At 45.2% G+C, this 17,354-nt stretch overlaps 1 protein-coding gene across 5 annotated transcripts in view; it reads left to right on the plus strand.

Moving 5' to 3' along the window:
• The window catches only part of Nedd4 (NEDD4 E3 ubiquitin protein ligase), a 93,654-nt gene that overhangs the window by 53,457 nt on the left and 22,843 nt on the right, over positions 1 to 17,354 (plus strand). Inside the window, exons 9-13 of one of the 5 annotated variants that reach the window (XM_059268223.1) lie at positions 315 to 420; positions 6,377 to 6,540; positions 10,262 to 10,379; positions 10,470 to 10,634; positions 13,806 to 13,871. In XM_059268223.1, the coding sequence (XP_059124206.1) occupies positions 315 to 420; positions 6,377 to 6,540; positions 10,262 to 10,379; positions 10,470 to 10,634; positions 13,806 to 13,871 (619 nt within the window). Of the gene's footprint in view, positions 1 to 314; positions 421 to 6,376; positions 6,541 to 10,261; positions 10,380 to 10,469; positions 10,635 to 13,805; positions 13,872 to 15,962; positions 16,083 to 17,354 lie in introns of all 5 variants that reach the window. The other 4 variants (XM_059268224.1, XM_059268225.1, XM_059268226.1 and 1 more) reach the window with 4 other exon arrangements.

Raw genomic sequence — 17,354 nt, forward strand, 5'->3', positions numbered from 1 at the left:
TACAGACAGTTGTGAGCTTCCATGTGGATGCTGGGAATTGAAACCAGGTCCTCTGGAAGAGCAGCCAGTGCTCTTAATCCCTGAGCCATCTCTCCAGCCCCCCATCCAAGCATCTTACCCGTGGTATAATGGGCTCCCTTTCTCCCTCTTCACCCCTGTTCTCTCTGATGAATGTCTTCTATCTTCACAGAAGCTTGACCATGAACCCCGTTAGTAGATCCCCACAGAGCCAGCAAGGTCTTCCCTAAACTCACCAAACGAATACTTTCTTCTTGGTATTCAAGTTTTGTGAATAATTCTTTTCTTTTCCGCAGCCACAAGTCACGAGTGAAAGGTTACCTGAGATTGAAAATGACGTACTTACCGAAGAACAGCGGCTCGGATGAGGAGAACGCCGATCCAGCCGAGGAGTTAGAGGAGGTGAGAGTCCCTCCCAGGGACTTTGCTTACAGCGCTGCAAAGGACCTGTCTGTTGGCATTCCACGTGCTTGGTAGAAAGACAGTCTTGTTCAGAGAAACTAACACACGTAATAAAAGTCACTGGGATTTGATTTGAACAATGTTCCTTAAGCAGCTCTTTCCTCTGAAGATATCTCTGTAGAGGGGTTGCTGTTGGTAAACTTAAAGGTTAAAAAATAGGAAATGCAAGAGTTACCAACACAAGTGTTTATTATAATTACATCATTGACTGTGTTTACTTTTTCAAAGCCATATCGTAGTCTCCTTTAGAATAAGAAAATGATTAAGTATTTGTAAAGCTAAATAATAGACATCTTACTATATTAGAATTATTATATCTCATTATATAATTACATTATTATAAAAAACCTCTTATGATATGTAATTCTTGTTACTTTTTTTGTCATGTTTATTTGAAATAAGTATAAGTTCATGAGTTTCATGGATGTCAGGAATAACAATGTCCAAGCTGGGTGCCTGCACAGAGCTCCACTCCTCTGGGTATGTGGAGGAAGAGAGCCTAGGGTGGAGTTGGCTTGGACGACTGAGCAGCAGGCACAAGCCCTATTCCCTGCAGCCATGGGACCTGTGAGAGACACTGACCTCTGGGTCTGTTAGGTTGTTCTTTTGTGGGGAAGCAGGGCTTCTTCCCTTTGAAAGACAAAGCCCCTCCTTCCTAGGGTCCTTCAGAGGCAGAGTTCATGGAAAGGTAGCTCCATCTTTTCAAATGCAAACAGGGTTTGTCCCCTGACTGTTCTTTGTTTTGTGTGTGTTCCTCCCCAGTTTTGTCTCTTCAGCTGAGGGTCTGCTCTGATCCCCAGGATAGCTGTGAAACCGGACCTCTTTGAGATCTGGGCTCTAGCTCATGTGCCTGGATACCTTGATAAACGTTCTTGGGGCTCAGCGGTTAAGAGCACTGGCTGCTCTTGCAGTGGTTCTGAGTTCAATTCCCAACAATCACATGGAGGCTCACAACCATCTATAATGAGATCTGGTGCCCTCTTCTGGCATGCAGGCAGAACACTGTGTACATAATAAATAAATAAATCTTTAAAAAAAAGAAAGAAAGAAAGAAAAATAATGTTGTAGAGCAGGGAGTGAATGAGCAAAGCTTTTGGTATTTATTTAATGCACTAATGAGATTTTTGCTTTGTGGGAGAATGTCTGAAAATAGAATGAAAGCTGTTCTTTCCAATCACAGAATACAGATGACCCCTAAGCTGGTTTGTTTGTTTATTGTGTGTGGTTGCTTAGCTTGCATGTATGTCCACCTACTATGTGTGTACACCTGGTACTCTTGAGGTCAGAGGTGATGTTTTAGATCCCTTGGGACTGGAGCTACAGGTAATTGTGAGCTGCCATGTGGGTACGGGGAATTGAACCCGGGTCCTCTGGAAGAGCAGCCACCTCTCCAGCCCCTGTTCCTATTCATTCATTTTCCTTCCCTCCTTGCCCCCCTTCCTTCTTCCCTCTGTGTGTGTGTGTGTGTGTGTGTGTGTGTGTGTGTGTGTGTGCGTGTGCGCGCGCTAGTAGAAGTCAGAGGACATCTTCTGAAAGTTCGTTCTCTTGTCCCCTGTGAAGGTCTCAGGGACGGAACTTAGATCATAAAACTTGACAGCAAATGCCTTTACCTCTGGAACCATCTCACTGTCCCAGATTTTAAGCTTTCAAGAGATTTGTGGGGAGAGGTTTAAATGTGTGTACGTGGCATTGTGGTGCAGAGGGTGTCTTGCATTGTGGAATTCCGTTTGAAATGAGGACTGCTATGAAGAAAGAGACGACTTTCCTAGAGACTTGAAAATTTAGCCACGTTTCATTCTTTCAGAACCTGTTCTGGGGTTTGCCTGCACACGGATCACAGGCACCTCATTCACAGTTCGCTTCTGTGGTAGAGACTGGCTTTGCTTCATGCTGTGGCCTCCCATCGCAATGTTTGAATTCCTTCAGAGTCCACCTTATAATTTCAGGAGATGTAAGCATTTCGTTTATTTACGAAAAGGCCAAGGAATTCAAACACACTAATGTGCTTATTTATCTTATGGGCAGCCAAAGACCCGAGAAGTCTTGCCTGGGTTTTTGACATCTAGTTTGTGACTAAATATTTAAAATTCTGCTATTGGAAGAAAACAATTATAATTATGGAGAGAGGCGCTCTGGGTAGCTTACATTTCTGGGTGCGTTGTGGCTCTGAACAGCAGTTCTGTAACATTTCCTTTTGTGCTCCTGGTGCCTTAGAGTGATCTGTGTGGATTTTACAAGATGAGGGTGACTGTTTGTCTACGTAATCTGTCCTCGATTTCTGGCCCCTCTGAGTCCATTAAATTGTAGGTATTTGCATATTGGCTTTGAAACTAGTAATTAGGATTCCTTGACTCGTTGAAAAGTTATTTCATGAGGAAAATAGATAATCCGTGTTTCTTAGAGAGGAATTCTAATCAAAGACTGAAAACATTATCTTCTCCAGTAGTATTTGGGGTACAATTATACTTCCTAAACTTGAAACCATTTCAGTTTTTTTTTTTTTTTTTTTTTTGGTTTTTCGAGACAGGGTTTCTCTGTGTAGCTTTGCACCTTTCCTGGAACTCACTTGGTAGCCCAGGCTGGCCTCGAACTCACAGAGATCCGCCTGGCTCTGCCTCCCGAGTGCTGGGATTAAAGGCGTGCGCCACCACCGCCCGGCTCCATTTCAGTTTTTAAAGCCCTAAATTAAGTTACATTTTTTTCTTTTTTCTTACTGAATTTACATGGACACCACTAAAGCAGATCTTTCAGAGAGAAATATACATTTTTCAAGGAAGCATTTTGGGGCCGGGAGCTGGCTCAGTGGGTAAAAGCACTGGCTGCAAACCTGAAGACCATCCTCTGAACCCATGTGATAGCATTCCTACGGCGAGATGGAAAGATGGAGGGGGCCTGGAGGCCCGAGGGCCATCCAGTCAGTGTGGGTTCCTCAGTGGCACAGATGGCAGGAAAGATCATGCCTAGCAAGGCAGGAGGAGAGAACCAACTCCAAAATGTGTCCTGTGATCTCCACATACATGGCATGCAAGCACCTCTCCCCCCCCCCCAGTTTTATTCCTCTCTCACAAACACACTCTCACACATACACACAGTAATGAAATAAAGAAAGAATTTGGTACTATGTCCTAGCTTTAAATAGTCTTACATTCCTTTTTTTTTTTAAAAAAAAAAAGTATGTCCCTGCTTGAGTTATGTGCAGTGTGCATGCAGGTGCCTATGGAGGCCAGAAGACATCAGATCTCCTGGAACTGGGCTTAGAAGCACACCTTTTTTTGTTTGTTTGTTTTTTTGTTTTTGTTTTTTCAAGACAGGGTTTCTCCATGCAGTTTTGGTGCCTGTCCTGGATCTCGCTCTGTAGCCCAGGCTGGCCTCAAACCCGCCTGGCTCTGCCTCCCGAGTGCTGGGATTAAAGTCGTGTGCCACCACTGCCGCCCGGCTTGTGAGACACTTTTCAGTCACCTAGTGTGGGTGCTGGAAATGAAAGAGCAGCTGGCTGCTTTAACCACTGAGCCATCTCCCCGTCTCTGATAGTTACTTCCCGCAGTGGGAAGGTCCTTTTTTAAGTTCCCTTTCTTGTTCCTGTCTCAGTCACAGAAGGCTGCTTTCATTGGGATATACCCCTGCATGTATGCCTATGCCTTGGTCACAGTCGCTGCTCCGTCTTCCTCCCTGTATACACAAGATGAGAGGTTCTTTTATAAGGTTCCATATTAGGATCATGTACAGGATAAGAAAACAAAGAATCAAGATGAAGTGAGAGAGGAGAAGAAGAAAATGGAATGTGAGGAAAATGAGGCACCAGCTTCCATAGAAGTAAAAAGAAAAATAGATAGAAATAAATGAGAAGGGACTTTCTTTAGCTTTCCAGGTAGAGTCCTCCACCAGGTAATTCTCCTGTCTCCTCTTTCCCTTCCTCCCACATCTCTTCTTGACCCCCTCTTGTGGGGTGCAGCCTTCCAACAGTGCAGTAGTCTCTTCTCAGCTTGCATCTGTCTGCACATGCAACACAGGCTCTTGTGAATTATTTTTAACTGTCATAGTACCAGAGACTGTTCCAGAGGGTCTTCCTTTGCTTTGGTTTAGCAGGGCTTGGGCACACACATGTTCATGGTTTTCAAGTTAAGTGTATAAGTCTTCTCCTCTGTGCTTTCTGAATTTGCTGTCATATTTAAAATTTTTCTGCGCTTGGAATATATTGCTTTAAATTTTTCCAAATTTGTTTTTTTTTTTTAAACATTTGAATATTACTCCGTTTGTAGTGTAGGGATCCAAATTAACTTTTTTCCTAACAGCGGCCCATTATCTAAACAATCTTCCTATTTCCCCACAGATTAAAAATGTGTTTGTCATATGCTGAATTCCTCTGAACTTTGTTCTTTCTGGGTTTCTTGGTCTGCTTCTTCTGTGCTGTGTGTAGCACCCTCAGCGCTAATGACTGCAGCCCAGACTGTTTTCTTACAGATTCATTTCCATGCCTTTCTTCTTCCTTACAGTGATGTTGGTTACGTCTTGTTTGTATTGCCATTTGAACTTGAGAATTGACTCTTTATTTAAATATCTCTACCATATAATAATTTTTGTCAGAATTTTGACAAAATTGGCCTGGGGAGATTGCTCCTTCATGCCGGATGTATGTGGTATTGTGGCTGGAACCCAGGGCTTCATCCACTGGCTTTACTGAGTTACATACCCTGGCCCCCTGTTGTGTTTTTTTTTTCCCCCATGGTGAGGAGGTTTCTCTTGTATAGTCCTGGCTGTCCTGGAACACTCTTTGTAGACTAGGCTGGTCTCAGACTCAACAGAGATCCACCTGCCTCTGCCTCCTGAGTGCTGGGATTAAAGATGTGTGCCACCACCACCCTGCAAGAGATTTTTTAATTTTTAATTTTTGTTATTAGGTGTCTGTGTGAGTACTTGAGTGCATGTACCTGCAGAGCCCCAAGCTACCAGGTCCCCAGAACTGGCGTTATAGGCAGTTGTTAGCCACCTGATGGGGATTCTGGGAACCAAATTCAGGTCCTCTGCAAGAATAATATGTATTTAATCACTAAGCAATGTCTCCAGGCTGTGTTACCAGGTTTTTAATATAAAAACATGTCATATAATTCCTTACTTTAACTACCTTAGGGCATTATGCATTTTGTCTCTTTTTAGTCTTCACCAAATCCCTGTGCATTTCTTTTTTTTAATCCCTTATTTAACTTTGTTGTGACCTGACCACAATGCCTGTCCTGTGTCCGGGGACAAAGAAAATGCAGACATGAGTATAAGAGTGGTGTGCCCATCCCCACACACCTCGGGGTAGTGCGTGTTTCTCAGTGACCCTCCTGTTTCTGTTGCGCCTCTGAGGATTGGACCTCAGGGGATAGCTCTTTTCATGTCTCTGGTGTTTGTTGGTTTCCACCCTAAGCAAGGCATCTCTGTAGAGAGACGATGCCAGCGAGGCCCCTTCTCTGCCTTATTCAATTGCTTGTGCCTTAGGCAGTGGCCAGGGTCAAACTGGTCTCACTTGTGTGTCTCATTTCCTCGGTACCTTCGACATCACCTTCCTTCTTCAGGTTTTTAAAGGGTTTAGAGTCGCTTTTTTGTTGGTGGTTCATTTTTTGCAGGTGGAGGGGGTGTTGATTTGTTGTTGTTTTGTTCTTTTTATTTCTGTTTTGTGTTTTAAGCCTTTTGAAAAGTTTTAAAGCATTCTCAAAAAAAATTTAAATGCTTTTCATTTTGCAGGAAAGCCTCGGTTACATTCTGGCCTCAAGAGTTGAGCATGCACTAATTTTGTTTATGCATAATTTCTGAATTGCACATGTGAAATTCTTCTTTAATTTCCTTCATTTATAATTTATACATTTTAAAAAAATATCAAGTGTAACTTAATTGCTTCCATTCTGTTTTTCAGCCTGACTGGGTTGTTTTGGACCAACCAGATGCTGCTAGCCATTTGGAGCATCCAGAACCTTCTCCCCTCCCTCCAGGATGGGAAGAGAGGCAGGATGTCCTTGGGAGGACCTACTATGTAAACCATGAATCTCGACGAACACAGTGGAAAAGGCCTAACCCTGAGTATGTGCCCATCTGGATATATTTGCTGCTACTTTGCATGTTGATGCCATGTCTTGAGTAGGTTCATAGAGACACAGGGGTCACTAAACTGTAAGATAAGTGTTACTGAAAAACTGAGGTGTTTTGTTTTGTTTTGTTTTAATGATTTGATAGTATTTGAAATCATTTGAGTGCCAACAAGATGGCTTAGTGTATGAAGGGCACTTGCCACCAACCCAGGTGTGATCCCCACGACCCACATAGTGGAAAGAGGGACCAAATCTCAGAAGCTGCCTTCTGACCACCAAATGTGTGCCATGCCATGCTCACATCTATACACACACACAAATGACCTGAGGGTGCAGCTGTGGCTCAGTTGGTAGAGGACTTGCCACCATGCAGGAAGCCTGACCTCTATCCCTGGCACCACATACAGTGGATATGGTGCTGCACACCTGTACTTCCAACACTTAGAGCTGGAGGCAGGAGGATCAGAAGTTCAAGGTCATTCTTAACTACAGCAAGGTTGAGACCAGCCTGGACTTAGGTATTGTATGTGTATGAGTGCCTTGCCTGCTTGTTTGTATGTGCACTAAGTACATGCACATGTCATAGAAATTCTTGAGGTGGGCTGTTAAAATCTAAAATCTGTATTTTCTGCAATGTTTTTGTGCTGATGGAGATTGAATAAGTGTCTCATTCATGCTGAGCAAGGATTCTGCTCATTTCTGTCATTTTTAAAATATAAATTCTTTTTGTTTGTTTGTTTGTTTGTTTTTTTTTTTTTTTTTTGGGTTTTTCGAGACAGGGTTTCTCTGTGCAGCTTTGCGCCTTTCCTGGAACTCGCTTTGGAGACCAGGCTGGCCTCGAACTCACAGAGATCCGCCTGGCTCTGCCTCCCGAGTGCTGGGATTAAAGGCGTGCGCCACCACCGCCCGGCTTACTTTTTTTTTTTTTTGGTTTTTCGAGACAGCGTTTCTCTGTGTAGCTTTGCGCCTTTCCTGGGACTCACTTGGTAGCCCAGGCTGGCCTCGAACTCACAGAGATCCGCCTGGCTCTGCCTCCCGAGTGCTGGGATTAAAGGCGTGCGCCACCACCGCCCGGCTATATAAATTCTTTTTAAATCATAGAGGAACCACTAATAATGGTCCTATATTAAAGATCCTTCTCCAGTTTGGACAGTGGACACAAATCTTCCCACATGGAGAGAGCAAGGACAGAATGACCTTTGATATGTTTGAGTTCATATATCCTTAAGTGACTTTTTTAGTACAAATTGTACATCTGGGGTTGGAGGTTTAGCTCACTAGTAAAGTGCTTGGCTAGCAAGCTCAAGATCCCAGGTTCAGTCCCCAGCGCCAAAACAAATGAGCAAACCAACAAACACTGCCCATGCTTCCAGACTCTTCCGTGTCAAACACCATCTGTCTTTCTTCTCCTGAGGCCTCACCTGGCTGTTCTCAGTATTTGGGTGTTTGACACACACTTAGTTTCTCTTACTACTCCATTAACCTCCTGATACTGTACATCTGGTATTTCCCAAGAACGTCAGTCCTGTCCTCAAGTCCCTCCAAAGTAGACCAGTGGTCACACTCTCCGCCACAGAGGTATCACATTCCGACTGGAAAGTAGGAGATTCTGCAAAGCCACCCTCTTGTCTTTGACAGGCAGACCTGCTGAGCAGAATCGTGCGTGTGTCTTTCACTGTGGCTGGTGTAAAAATCAGATGGAAAAGAAATTTTTTAAAACATTCCTTAGAAGGAAACGTCACAATTAATGTTTTTACCAGCCACAGCAGAGTAAGATGATCTGGTGGCTGAGTTCGTTGGGGAAGCAATGGCTGTGGGCAGAGCGACAATTGGACCCAGCTCCTGTGCTCTGTGGACTAGTAAGAGGCTGTGCTTGGTCTTTACAAGCAAGAGGAGAAGCTAAGTGTTCGGCCCCCAGCTGTGACCCACGAAGGAAGTGTGCCAGGCCTGAGATTGGCTTGTTACGAAGTCATCATAGTGTTTACACCCATCAATCACACAGTACCCCCAACTGTCCAGTGTACTTTTTGTTCTTAATTTTTATTTTATTTTGTGTGTAGCTGTTTTGCCCACTTGTGTGTCTGCGTGTAAGAGAGCATGAGATTGCCTGGAACTGGCATTTCAGACAGTTGTTCAGCTACCCTGTGGGTACTGGGAAGTGAACCTGTGTCCTTAGGAAGAGAAGCCAGTGCTCTTAACCACTGAGCTGTCTCTCCAGACCCAGGATTTGCAATTTTTTTAATGTATCAACTTGAAAGTAATCACATCTAAGAGCTGGGGGTAGTGGCGCACGCTTTTAATCCCAGCACTTGAGAGGCAGAGACAGGCAGCATCCACCCCAATAAGTATATTTTTAAAGAACTAGTTTTCTGACTGTCCTGGTCTAATATGACATCAAACAAATTAATGTTTTGGGGGCCAGTCAGATGGCTCAGTGAGTAAACCTGACAACTGGAGTTGGGTCCTCAGGACCCTCAAGGTAGAACTCGAGAACCAGTCCTGTCCGGTTGTTTTCTGACCGCCCCATGCATGCCCCTGACATTGCAGGTATGCACACATACACAGGTAAGTGCTTATCAAATGTTTTAATTAACATTTTTGTTACTGAACATGGGAATACAATTCCCGATTTGATAGCCTATTTCTATTAACCAGAAGTAACTGGGATAATGTAACTCAGAAATGCCTAAGGTTTGTGCCTTTCCTGGACTCAGATCCCGATCTGTTAAACTGTCCGGGATCCGGTCCTTGCACCGTCTGCGTTGGCCTTGTGCATGTGCGTGGAGAGGATTGCTCCTTGTTAGTAGACCAGTTCTATCAGTTATTTACTTCATTGGTTTGTGATACAACTGTAGCACTGCCTTGGGTTTCAGTCTCATGCCAAGAAGGTAAAATAATAGTAAATGCGTTCTAAAGTCATCTGTGGGGGTCAGTTTTGTCAGCGTGAGGCGTGCTAAGAGTCAGCTGGGAAGAGGGCCCCTCATTTGAGGCGTTGTCTCCATCCGATCTGCCTGTGGACATGTTTCAGGCTTTTTCTGGATTGATGATTGATGTGGGAGGACCCAATCCCCTGCTGGCGCTGCCTCCCCAGAGCAGGTGGTCCTGGGTTGTATGAGAAAGCATTGTGAGCCAGCCATGGGGAGGGAAGCACGGCAGTCAGCAGCAGCTCCCTCCTTGAGTTCCTGCCCTGACTTCCTTGACGACTGGAACCTGTAAAATAAAGAAACCATTTCCTCCCTGAGTTGCTTCTGGTCACTGTAACACTATCCTAGGCACAGTGATGAAGGAAGTATCAGCTGTTCCTTACACATTTGCATGAGTCTTTCCACTTCTCCCTCTGCCCTAGTCCCCCAGACCAGGTACCAGTGTGCTGACAATAGGATCAACATGTTGAAATAGCTTTTGGGCTGGAGAGATTACTCCTCCGTAAAAAGCATTGACTGCTCTTCCAGAGGCCCGGGTTCAATTCCCAGCACCCACATGGCATTTCACAACTATCTTTAACTCCAATTCCAGAGTACCTGACACCATCATACAGATAGATATACATGCAGGCAAAGCACCAATGCATATAAATAAAAATTTTTAAAAAATAGCTTTTGACCAAAACCAGTCCATTTAATCAAAGTATTTACTAACCGCACGCATACTCTTCGGTTATGATTCTAACTGTGGTGAGGCAGGAGTGATACCTTCTTACACTTCTGCCCTAGGGATGACCCCACAGATGCTGAGAACGGAAACATTCAGCTGCAGGCTCAGCGGGCATTTACCACCAGGCGGCAGATATCGGAGGAGGTGGACAGTGCCGACAACCGGGAGTCCCCTGAGGTATGAACCCTTGTCTTGTTCCTGTTTCCAGCACGTCTTAAAGCAGTGGATGAGTGTCTGTGTGGCTCAAGTGGATTCTGCTCTTTTTAGAATTGGGAAATTATACGCGAAGATGAGAACGCTGTGTATAGCAGTCAGGCCTTCCAATCACCTCCGTCGGGTCACGTAGATGTGCAGGCTCGCCTTGCAGAGGAGTTAGATACCAGACTCGCTGTGTATGGAAATCCGGCCACTGGCCAGCCAGTCACCAGCTCAGTAAGATATCTTAGATTTTGTCATGGCTTTGTGACTTCATATTATAAGTATGATTCAACAGCTCTGTTTATGTAAACCTTTGTCTTAAATAGCATATAATCACAACATGTTGGGACTTTATAGTGTAGTGGTTTTTTCAGTTATCCCACTAACGGTATGGAGCAGAGTGTGGATAATCCTAATGTTCACTGTAGTCACAAGGTCCCTTACTCACCATCCTCCAGGCAAACCCACCAGAAACACTGAAACCAGAGCTGAGTTCCTTGCACATTTCAGCAAGAGAGAACACACATGATTGGTGAAAGGCTGCCAGGGAGGACAGTGGATGTTGGCTCCTTGTTGGATAATTGTAAGGAGGGTTTAAGGAGACAGGACTTGAGTTTGCATGCTGTTCGGAAGTGGAAAGAGCTGTGTGCTTGGGTATCTCAGATCTCCCCTGAGATGACACTAACTCAGTGAGGAGGAGATAAGACTGGTCACTTACTTGCCATGATGGGGCAGCTGTTCGTTGTTTTGTGGCTTAGCTAGGGTTTTTAGTTTGCCTGTGTTCAGGCACAATTTAGAAGGCATCTTGAGTTTGCCAAGACCCTACCTGTGTGTGCCAGGCTAGTTCGTGGGTGGTGGAGGATACTTGTCTCTCTTGATTATGTGAATGGTTTTGTTTTGTTTTGTTCTGATTTATTTTTATGTGTATGAGTGTTCTGACTGCATGTATGTGTACCATGTACATGCCTCATGTCCTCAGAGGACAGAGTGAGTACCTGATCCATCCCCAGGAAATGGAGTTGGAGACAGTTGTGAAATACCGTATGGGTGCTGGAACTGAGCTCAGGCCCTTTGGAAGAGCAAAAGGAGCTTTTAGCCACGGAACCATCTCTTCATCCTCTCTGTGAGGTTTTACCATTACATCACAGATGTCACCAGTATACATGTGTAAATAAGAGCCCTGTGGATGAAATGAGAGAGGGGATGGTTTCACTCGCTGTCTGCAGGGTCCAGGAGCAAGCATCCCAGCATACACTACCCCTGTGAGAAACTCTGGCTGGTCTTTTTTAATCTGTATTATGATGCAGATTCAATAGAAGGCAGAGTTGACTCTCTGTGGATACTCTGGTCATTCTCTGCTTTGGTCAGTAAGTGACTGTTTCCTGTGGCTGGCCAGGTGCTAGGCACCATAAATAATCCCTCTCTGGGAGTCCGTTTGCAATAAAGCGGACAAAAGCCCTGGCTTGCACACGACCTCCATTCTAGTACAGGGGTCATCGATGTGCTCTGTGGGCCAATTCTGCAGCTGCCTGTTGCCATCAGTCAGGTGTCATTGGAATCCAGCTGTTCCTCCTTGTCCATGGCCACGCTCACACCATATCTTAGAGTCGAGCAGTTAGAGGAACCAGCATTCAGTGTTGGACCTCAGTGGGCAATGGTTTCGAACTTCCAGCACCTTCGAGAAGCTTCCCTACACAGCTGAGTGTACCTACCTATATGAATGTCCATCAGCTCACCTACCCATCTGCCTCCTTCCCTTTCTTTCTCCCACCTGCCTGTTCTGTTTCCCATTCATTTAATTAATTCGTCAGGGGGCTGGGGAAAGAGTTTTTTGACTTCCAGAATAGGTATGGGGAGAGAGACTGAGTAAAGTGTTTGCCATGCAGATGTGAGTCCCTGAGGACAATGCTTGGAACCCATGTAAAATAAAAACCAGGTGTGATGCCGTAGACTTGGCATGCTTAGGCCATGTACAAGTGTCACCAGTTAAGAGTATTCTTATCTTGTGTTTAAACCTGAGACAATATTGAGGTCTAAAAACAATAAATGGATCTCCCTTCTTAACTTGAAATTATGTTCCCTTGGTGACTATTAATGGCTTGGTATATAGTATCCTAAACATTTTAGATACATTCATAAACATACATGTATACACATATACTTTAAAAATAATTTACAGATTTATTTTTAGTGTATATGTGTATACATCTATGTATCTGTATACGGGTTTGTGCACTTGAGTGTTTTACCCGTGGGGGCTGGTGGAGGGCATCAGATCCCTTGAAGTTGGAGTTACAGGTAGTTGTGAGTCACCTGATGGGTGCTGAATTCCAAAATCTGGTCCTCTGGAAGAGGAGCAAGTACTCTTAACTACTGAGCTATCTCTCCAACCCCTCTACCTAATTGTAAATGGTCTATTTGTATGTGTATTACTGTTTTGTGTTGGTGGGTTGGTGGGTTGGGGTGTGAGAATCAAACTCAGCCTTATGCTTACAGAGCATGTGCCCTTCTTCTGAGCCACATCCTCATCCCCGTGAGATCATCTTACATATGCCTTTATGGACTTTTTTTCACTTGCTGATTGGACTGTTTCCATGAATATCGATGTACTTCTTTTAAAATCACCAGAAACAATCTTCAGGTTCTGGTATGGCTCTTATACAAGTTGTCTTGAAAGTATCCACTGTTTTCCTGTTGTGATGAACTTAGATTGTTTACCATCTGTGTTACCATAAACAATACATTTTAGGATATTCTGATTTCATGTATGTTTATTATAAGTTTGGATGTCATTTAATAACAAATACAAGATATTTCAGTTAAGTGTTAAGAGCTTGTGTATCAAGGGAAAGGGGATGAGGGAATATAGGATTTCCGGGAGATAAGTCATTGGAGTGGAATGCCCAGTGGTGGACTGTGAGGCCGGGTGTGACTGGAGATGAGGAAGCGGCGGCCCAGGGCAGGAGTGCTGTGTTTGGTGCTGTACATTGAGTGGTAGCTGAAGTTGTGTAGGAGGCCTGCAGCCAGAGAACCAGGGGACTCGAGCAGCCCTCTGGCAGCAGCAGGAAGTTTTTGTCACTGTGAAGGCATTAAGGTGACAAATGGGGAGAATTTGATTTAGGGAGAGCAGGAGCCACACCATCACCATCAGGAAAAGTGAATGTAGTGAACACTAACTAGAAAGACTACCGAGGCTGAAGGAATGAGTTAGCACAGGCAGATCCAGGTCCAGCAGAGGGGTCAGGAGAAAGTGCACACACAGAGCGGGTAGAGGGAGGAGAGAAGGAAGGCATCCTCCTGTGGGCCTCCCTGAGCTCAGCGGGCTTGCTTTGCTCCATCACCATCACCCTCATCCTTGTCTGCTCTGAGGGAAGACCTAAAGCCTTACCTGTTTCCTCCCTCAAGAATCAGTCCAGCGGAAGTGGCGGCTTGCAAGCCTGTATCTTTGAGGAACAGCCTGCACTTCCTGTGGTAAGTTTTCTCCTCTCCCCTCAGCCAAGAGTCAGCAAAGACTCGGTCATTTTTTTAATTATTGCGTATCTCAACACTGAGTGTGAGTGACTGCCGAGCAGGGTGAGGAGACACAGGGTACAGTCTTGGAGTCAAACCTCAGAACCGTGGCTCATGTAAAGCAGGCCTTCTACTGATGACGGTGGGTGGGATTTGGCTTCTCAGCTGGGCCTCTGTGCTGCTGGGAGCTGCTAGACCACTGCCACCTCATACATGATACCCAGCAGCCAGCTCTGCCCTGTGTGTGAAGCGTCTAGTCAGAGACCTCCATCACTCAGGCCAGTGTGTGTACCAGTGGCCAGGGTGGAGTTTTCCTTTCCTGGCGCCTCCTCTCCGGTGGTCTCAGTCCCCACTCAGCAGAGACCCCTGGCATTTAACAGTCATCTCTCACCTCTGTCTTCTTTCCTACTCCCCTCTTTATACCAAGTTCTCACTGCTTTGTGTGGTCACTTTGGTTTCGTTTGTGACAGGATCTTCTGACCCTCCTGCCTCCATCTTCTAAGAACTAGAATTCCAGGCGGAGGCACCATGCCTGACTTGTGCTGGGGATCAAACAGATAGCTTCTGCTTGCTCGCCAAGCTCTCCAGCAATGCAGCTCTATCCCCAGCCCCTCTTGTTTCTTCAAATAGAATTAAATTCGGGGCTTCTGCCTTTTCAGCCCTCCTTCCTTGCCTGCCACCTGCTGCCTTCTTCCCAACTCCTGGCTATCCTCAAAGTCCTGTTTCTCTTTCTGTCTCCTCTCTGCACATTACGCTTCTCGTGGGAGTCCCTCCTCACTTTCCCACCAATCCTCACACCTTTGAGTGGCCGTCTGTGTATCAGTTAGGAGAATGAGGTTTGTGCCTTCATGGCATCCATGGGGATGCTTAGGCTCCAGAATCATCAGCTCAGGAATGGCTTACCTGTCTTCAGAAGACGGTTCCCTACTGAAAACCTTTCCTGTAGTGAGACTTTCTTGTGGGACTGCCAGCCTACAAATGACATGGAGACTTCTTATTAATTATGAAAGCTTGGCCTTTAGCTTAGGCTTGTTCTCAACTAGCTCTTACAACTTAAATTAACCGTTTCTATTAATCTGTGTAACCCGTTTCTAGTGATCTATGTTCTGCCACATGACTTTTACCTCTCTCTCTCCCATTCTGTATGTCCAGCTTGTTCCAAGTCTGGCTGGCATCTCCCGTGAGACTGGATTCTTCCTAAACTCCCCTCTCTCCCCAGAAGTCCCACCTGTTCTCTCCTGCCTAGCTCTTGGTCATTCAGCCCTTTATTAAACTAATCCAAAGGTGCCTTAGACAGGGATACATCTTTACAATGTGTAAAAAGATTATCCCACAACAGATTCCTTCCATCTTGTGCTAAGGATTAAGGGCCACTTGCCTCGTCACCATGACAATAAATCATAGAAGCCATAGAGGGACTACCCTGTTACTCTGTTTTGGGATCTACATCCTGTCTTGTCTGACCTCCTCTATCCCACCAGAGAATGTGTAAGCAGAGACAAGATCTCACTATGTAGTCCTGGCTGGCCTGGAACTCACTTGGCAGATGAGGCTGACTCACAGAGATGCCCTGCCTCTGCCTCCCTGCACTTAAATGGGGTTTCTGGGGTTAGTGTGCTTCTGTTCAGATACCAGCTGTTTCCTTAGATGCAGTCTCAATTTACAATCTGCAAAGTGCGCCAGCGTTAGTAATTATCTCATCAGTGTGTGTGTGTGTGTGTGTTTGCGTGCGTGCGTGCGTGCGTGCGTGCGTGCGTGCGTGCGTGCGTGTGTGTGTCCCTAAGTATATGGCTTCTAGCGTTCACATGTTTTATCATGTTCATTGTCTGTTTTCTTTCTTCCCAAGTGAACTGCTGTTTTTTATATATTTTAAAATACGATTTAAATACATTGTTTAAAATGTATCATCTGCCCATTTTCTGTTGTGATGAGTGATTTTAGTCCAAAATAAAATAAGGGTCGTTTCAGAGTGCTAGCAGTGAAGAAATGAAGGCCAGGAGCTTCCATCAGGAGCTCTCCCTGGTTAACACAGAGTTTTTTTGTTACCGTTAGCTTTTGCCTACTTCATCTGGATTGCCACCAGGTTGGGAAGAAAAACAAGATGAAAAAGGACGGGCCTACTACGTAGACCACAATACCAAAACAACCACGTGGGCCAAGCCCACAATGCAGGTACTCTGCACTCTAAGTGGGTCTTCTTCCAGCTTCCCGGGTGAGCTCAGGCAGCACACTTCCTGTCGACTCCAATCGGGCATAGGAGAACAGAGTAGTAGTCTAGTCCAGTGTATGCATGGACTTCCGGTGATTGTGCTGTTGCGTCCATGCATGTGAGAAAGAGTGTGTGTGTGTGTGTCTGTGTGTGTGTGTACGTGTGTGTTCATTCATTCAAGAGTGCATGCATGTGTGGAGGCCTGAAGGTGACACCATGTGTATTCCCCAGTTGCTGTCCATTCCATTTACTGAGTCAGGCTCTTGTGCTGAATTGGAGTTTTGGCTGGGACCTGGTCTCTCTCAGACACTGGGACCATCAGCTGCCCGCCATGCCCACCTGGCTTTTTTGTGTGTGCTGTGGATATGAACTCTGGTCTTCACACCCATGGAGTGTCTTATCCATGGAACCATCTCCCTGGGCCCATGTTGAGAGAGTTTGCTAATGGGTAGTCTTGGTGATTGATACCTCTGAACGAAATTAATGCTTATGGAGCTGAAGAATTGGTTGAGTGGTTTAGAGCACTTGTTGCTCTTGCAGAGGACCCAGGTTTGATGCCCAGCACCTACATGGAGGCCCACCACCATTCATAACTCCAGTTCTAGAGGACTCGATGCCTTTCTTTCTGCCTTCGTGGACACTGTGTGCACTTGGTGCACACCCATAAGTACGAGCAAAACACACACCTATAAAATAAATAACATTTTAAAAGAAGTTTATGATTGTGACATCTTCCTTGTAGCAGGCTGATGTTTATCTTATCGTTTCTTTCGCTGAATTTCTTCTTTTTACTCTATTATGGAAGTTGGACACCAGGCTCTGTGTCTGTGTGTGTGTCTGTGTAGATCAAAGGACAGCTTACAGGAGTTGGTCCTCTCTTGCCATGTGGGTTCTGGGGAATCAAACTCAGGTCCTCAGGCTTGGCAGCAAGTCCCTCTGCCCACTCCCCCTTCTCCCTGGCTAAAGCTGCTTCTGTGCTGGGCTGTCCCACTGTGAGTCTTAGCGGGCAAGGCTAGTTCTCTGCCCTAGGCACTGTACCTCCTCACCGCTCTGCTACAGAGGCTGTCAGCTGTGGCTGCTGGCAGATGTGCCCATAGTGGTTACCAGACATCTTACTGGGTATTAGTTAGCTGAGAAAATTAGTATAACTTAATTGATAGAAAAGTTGACTTATACACAGAGAAACCCTGTCCCGAAAAACCAAAAAAAAAAAAAAAAGAAAAGTTTACTTAAAA

The sequence above is a fragment of the Peromyscus eremicus genome, chromosome 7 (assembly GCF_949786415.1).
Source record: "Peromyscus eremicus chromosome 7, PerEre_H2_v1, whole genome shotgun sequence".
NCBI classification, from domain to species: Eukaryota; Metazoa; Chordata; class Mammalia; order Rodentia; family Cricetidae; genus Peromyscus; species Peromyscus eremicus.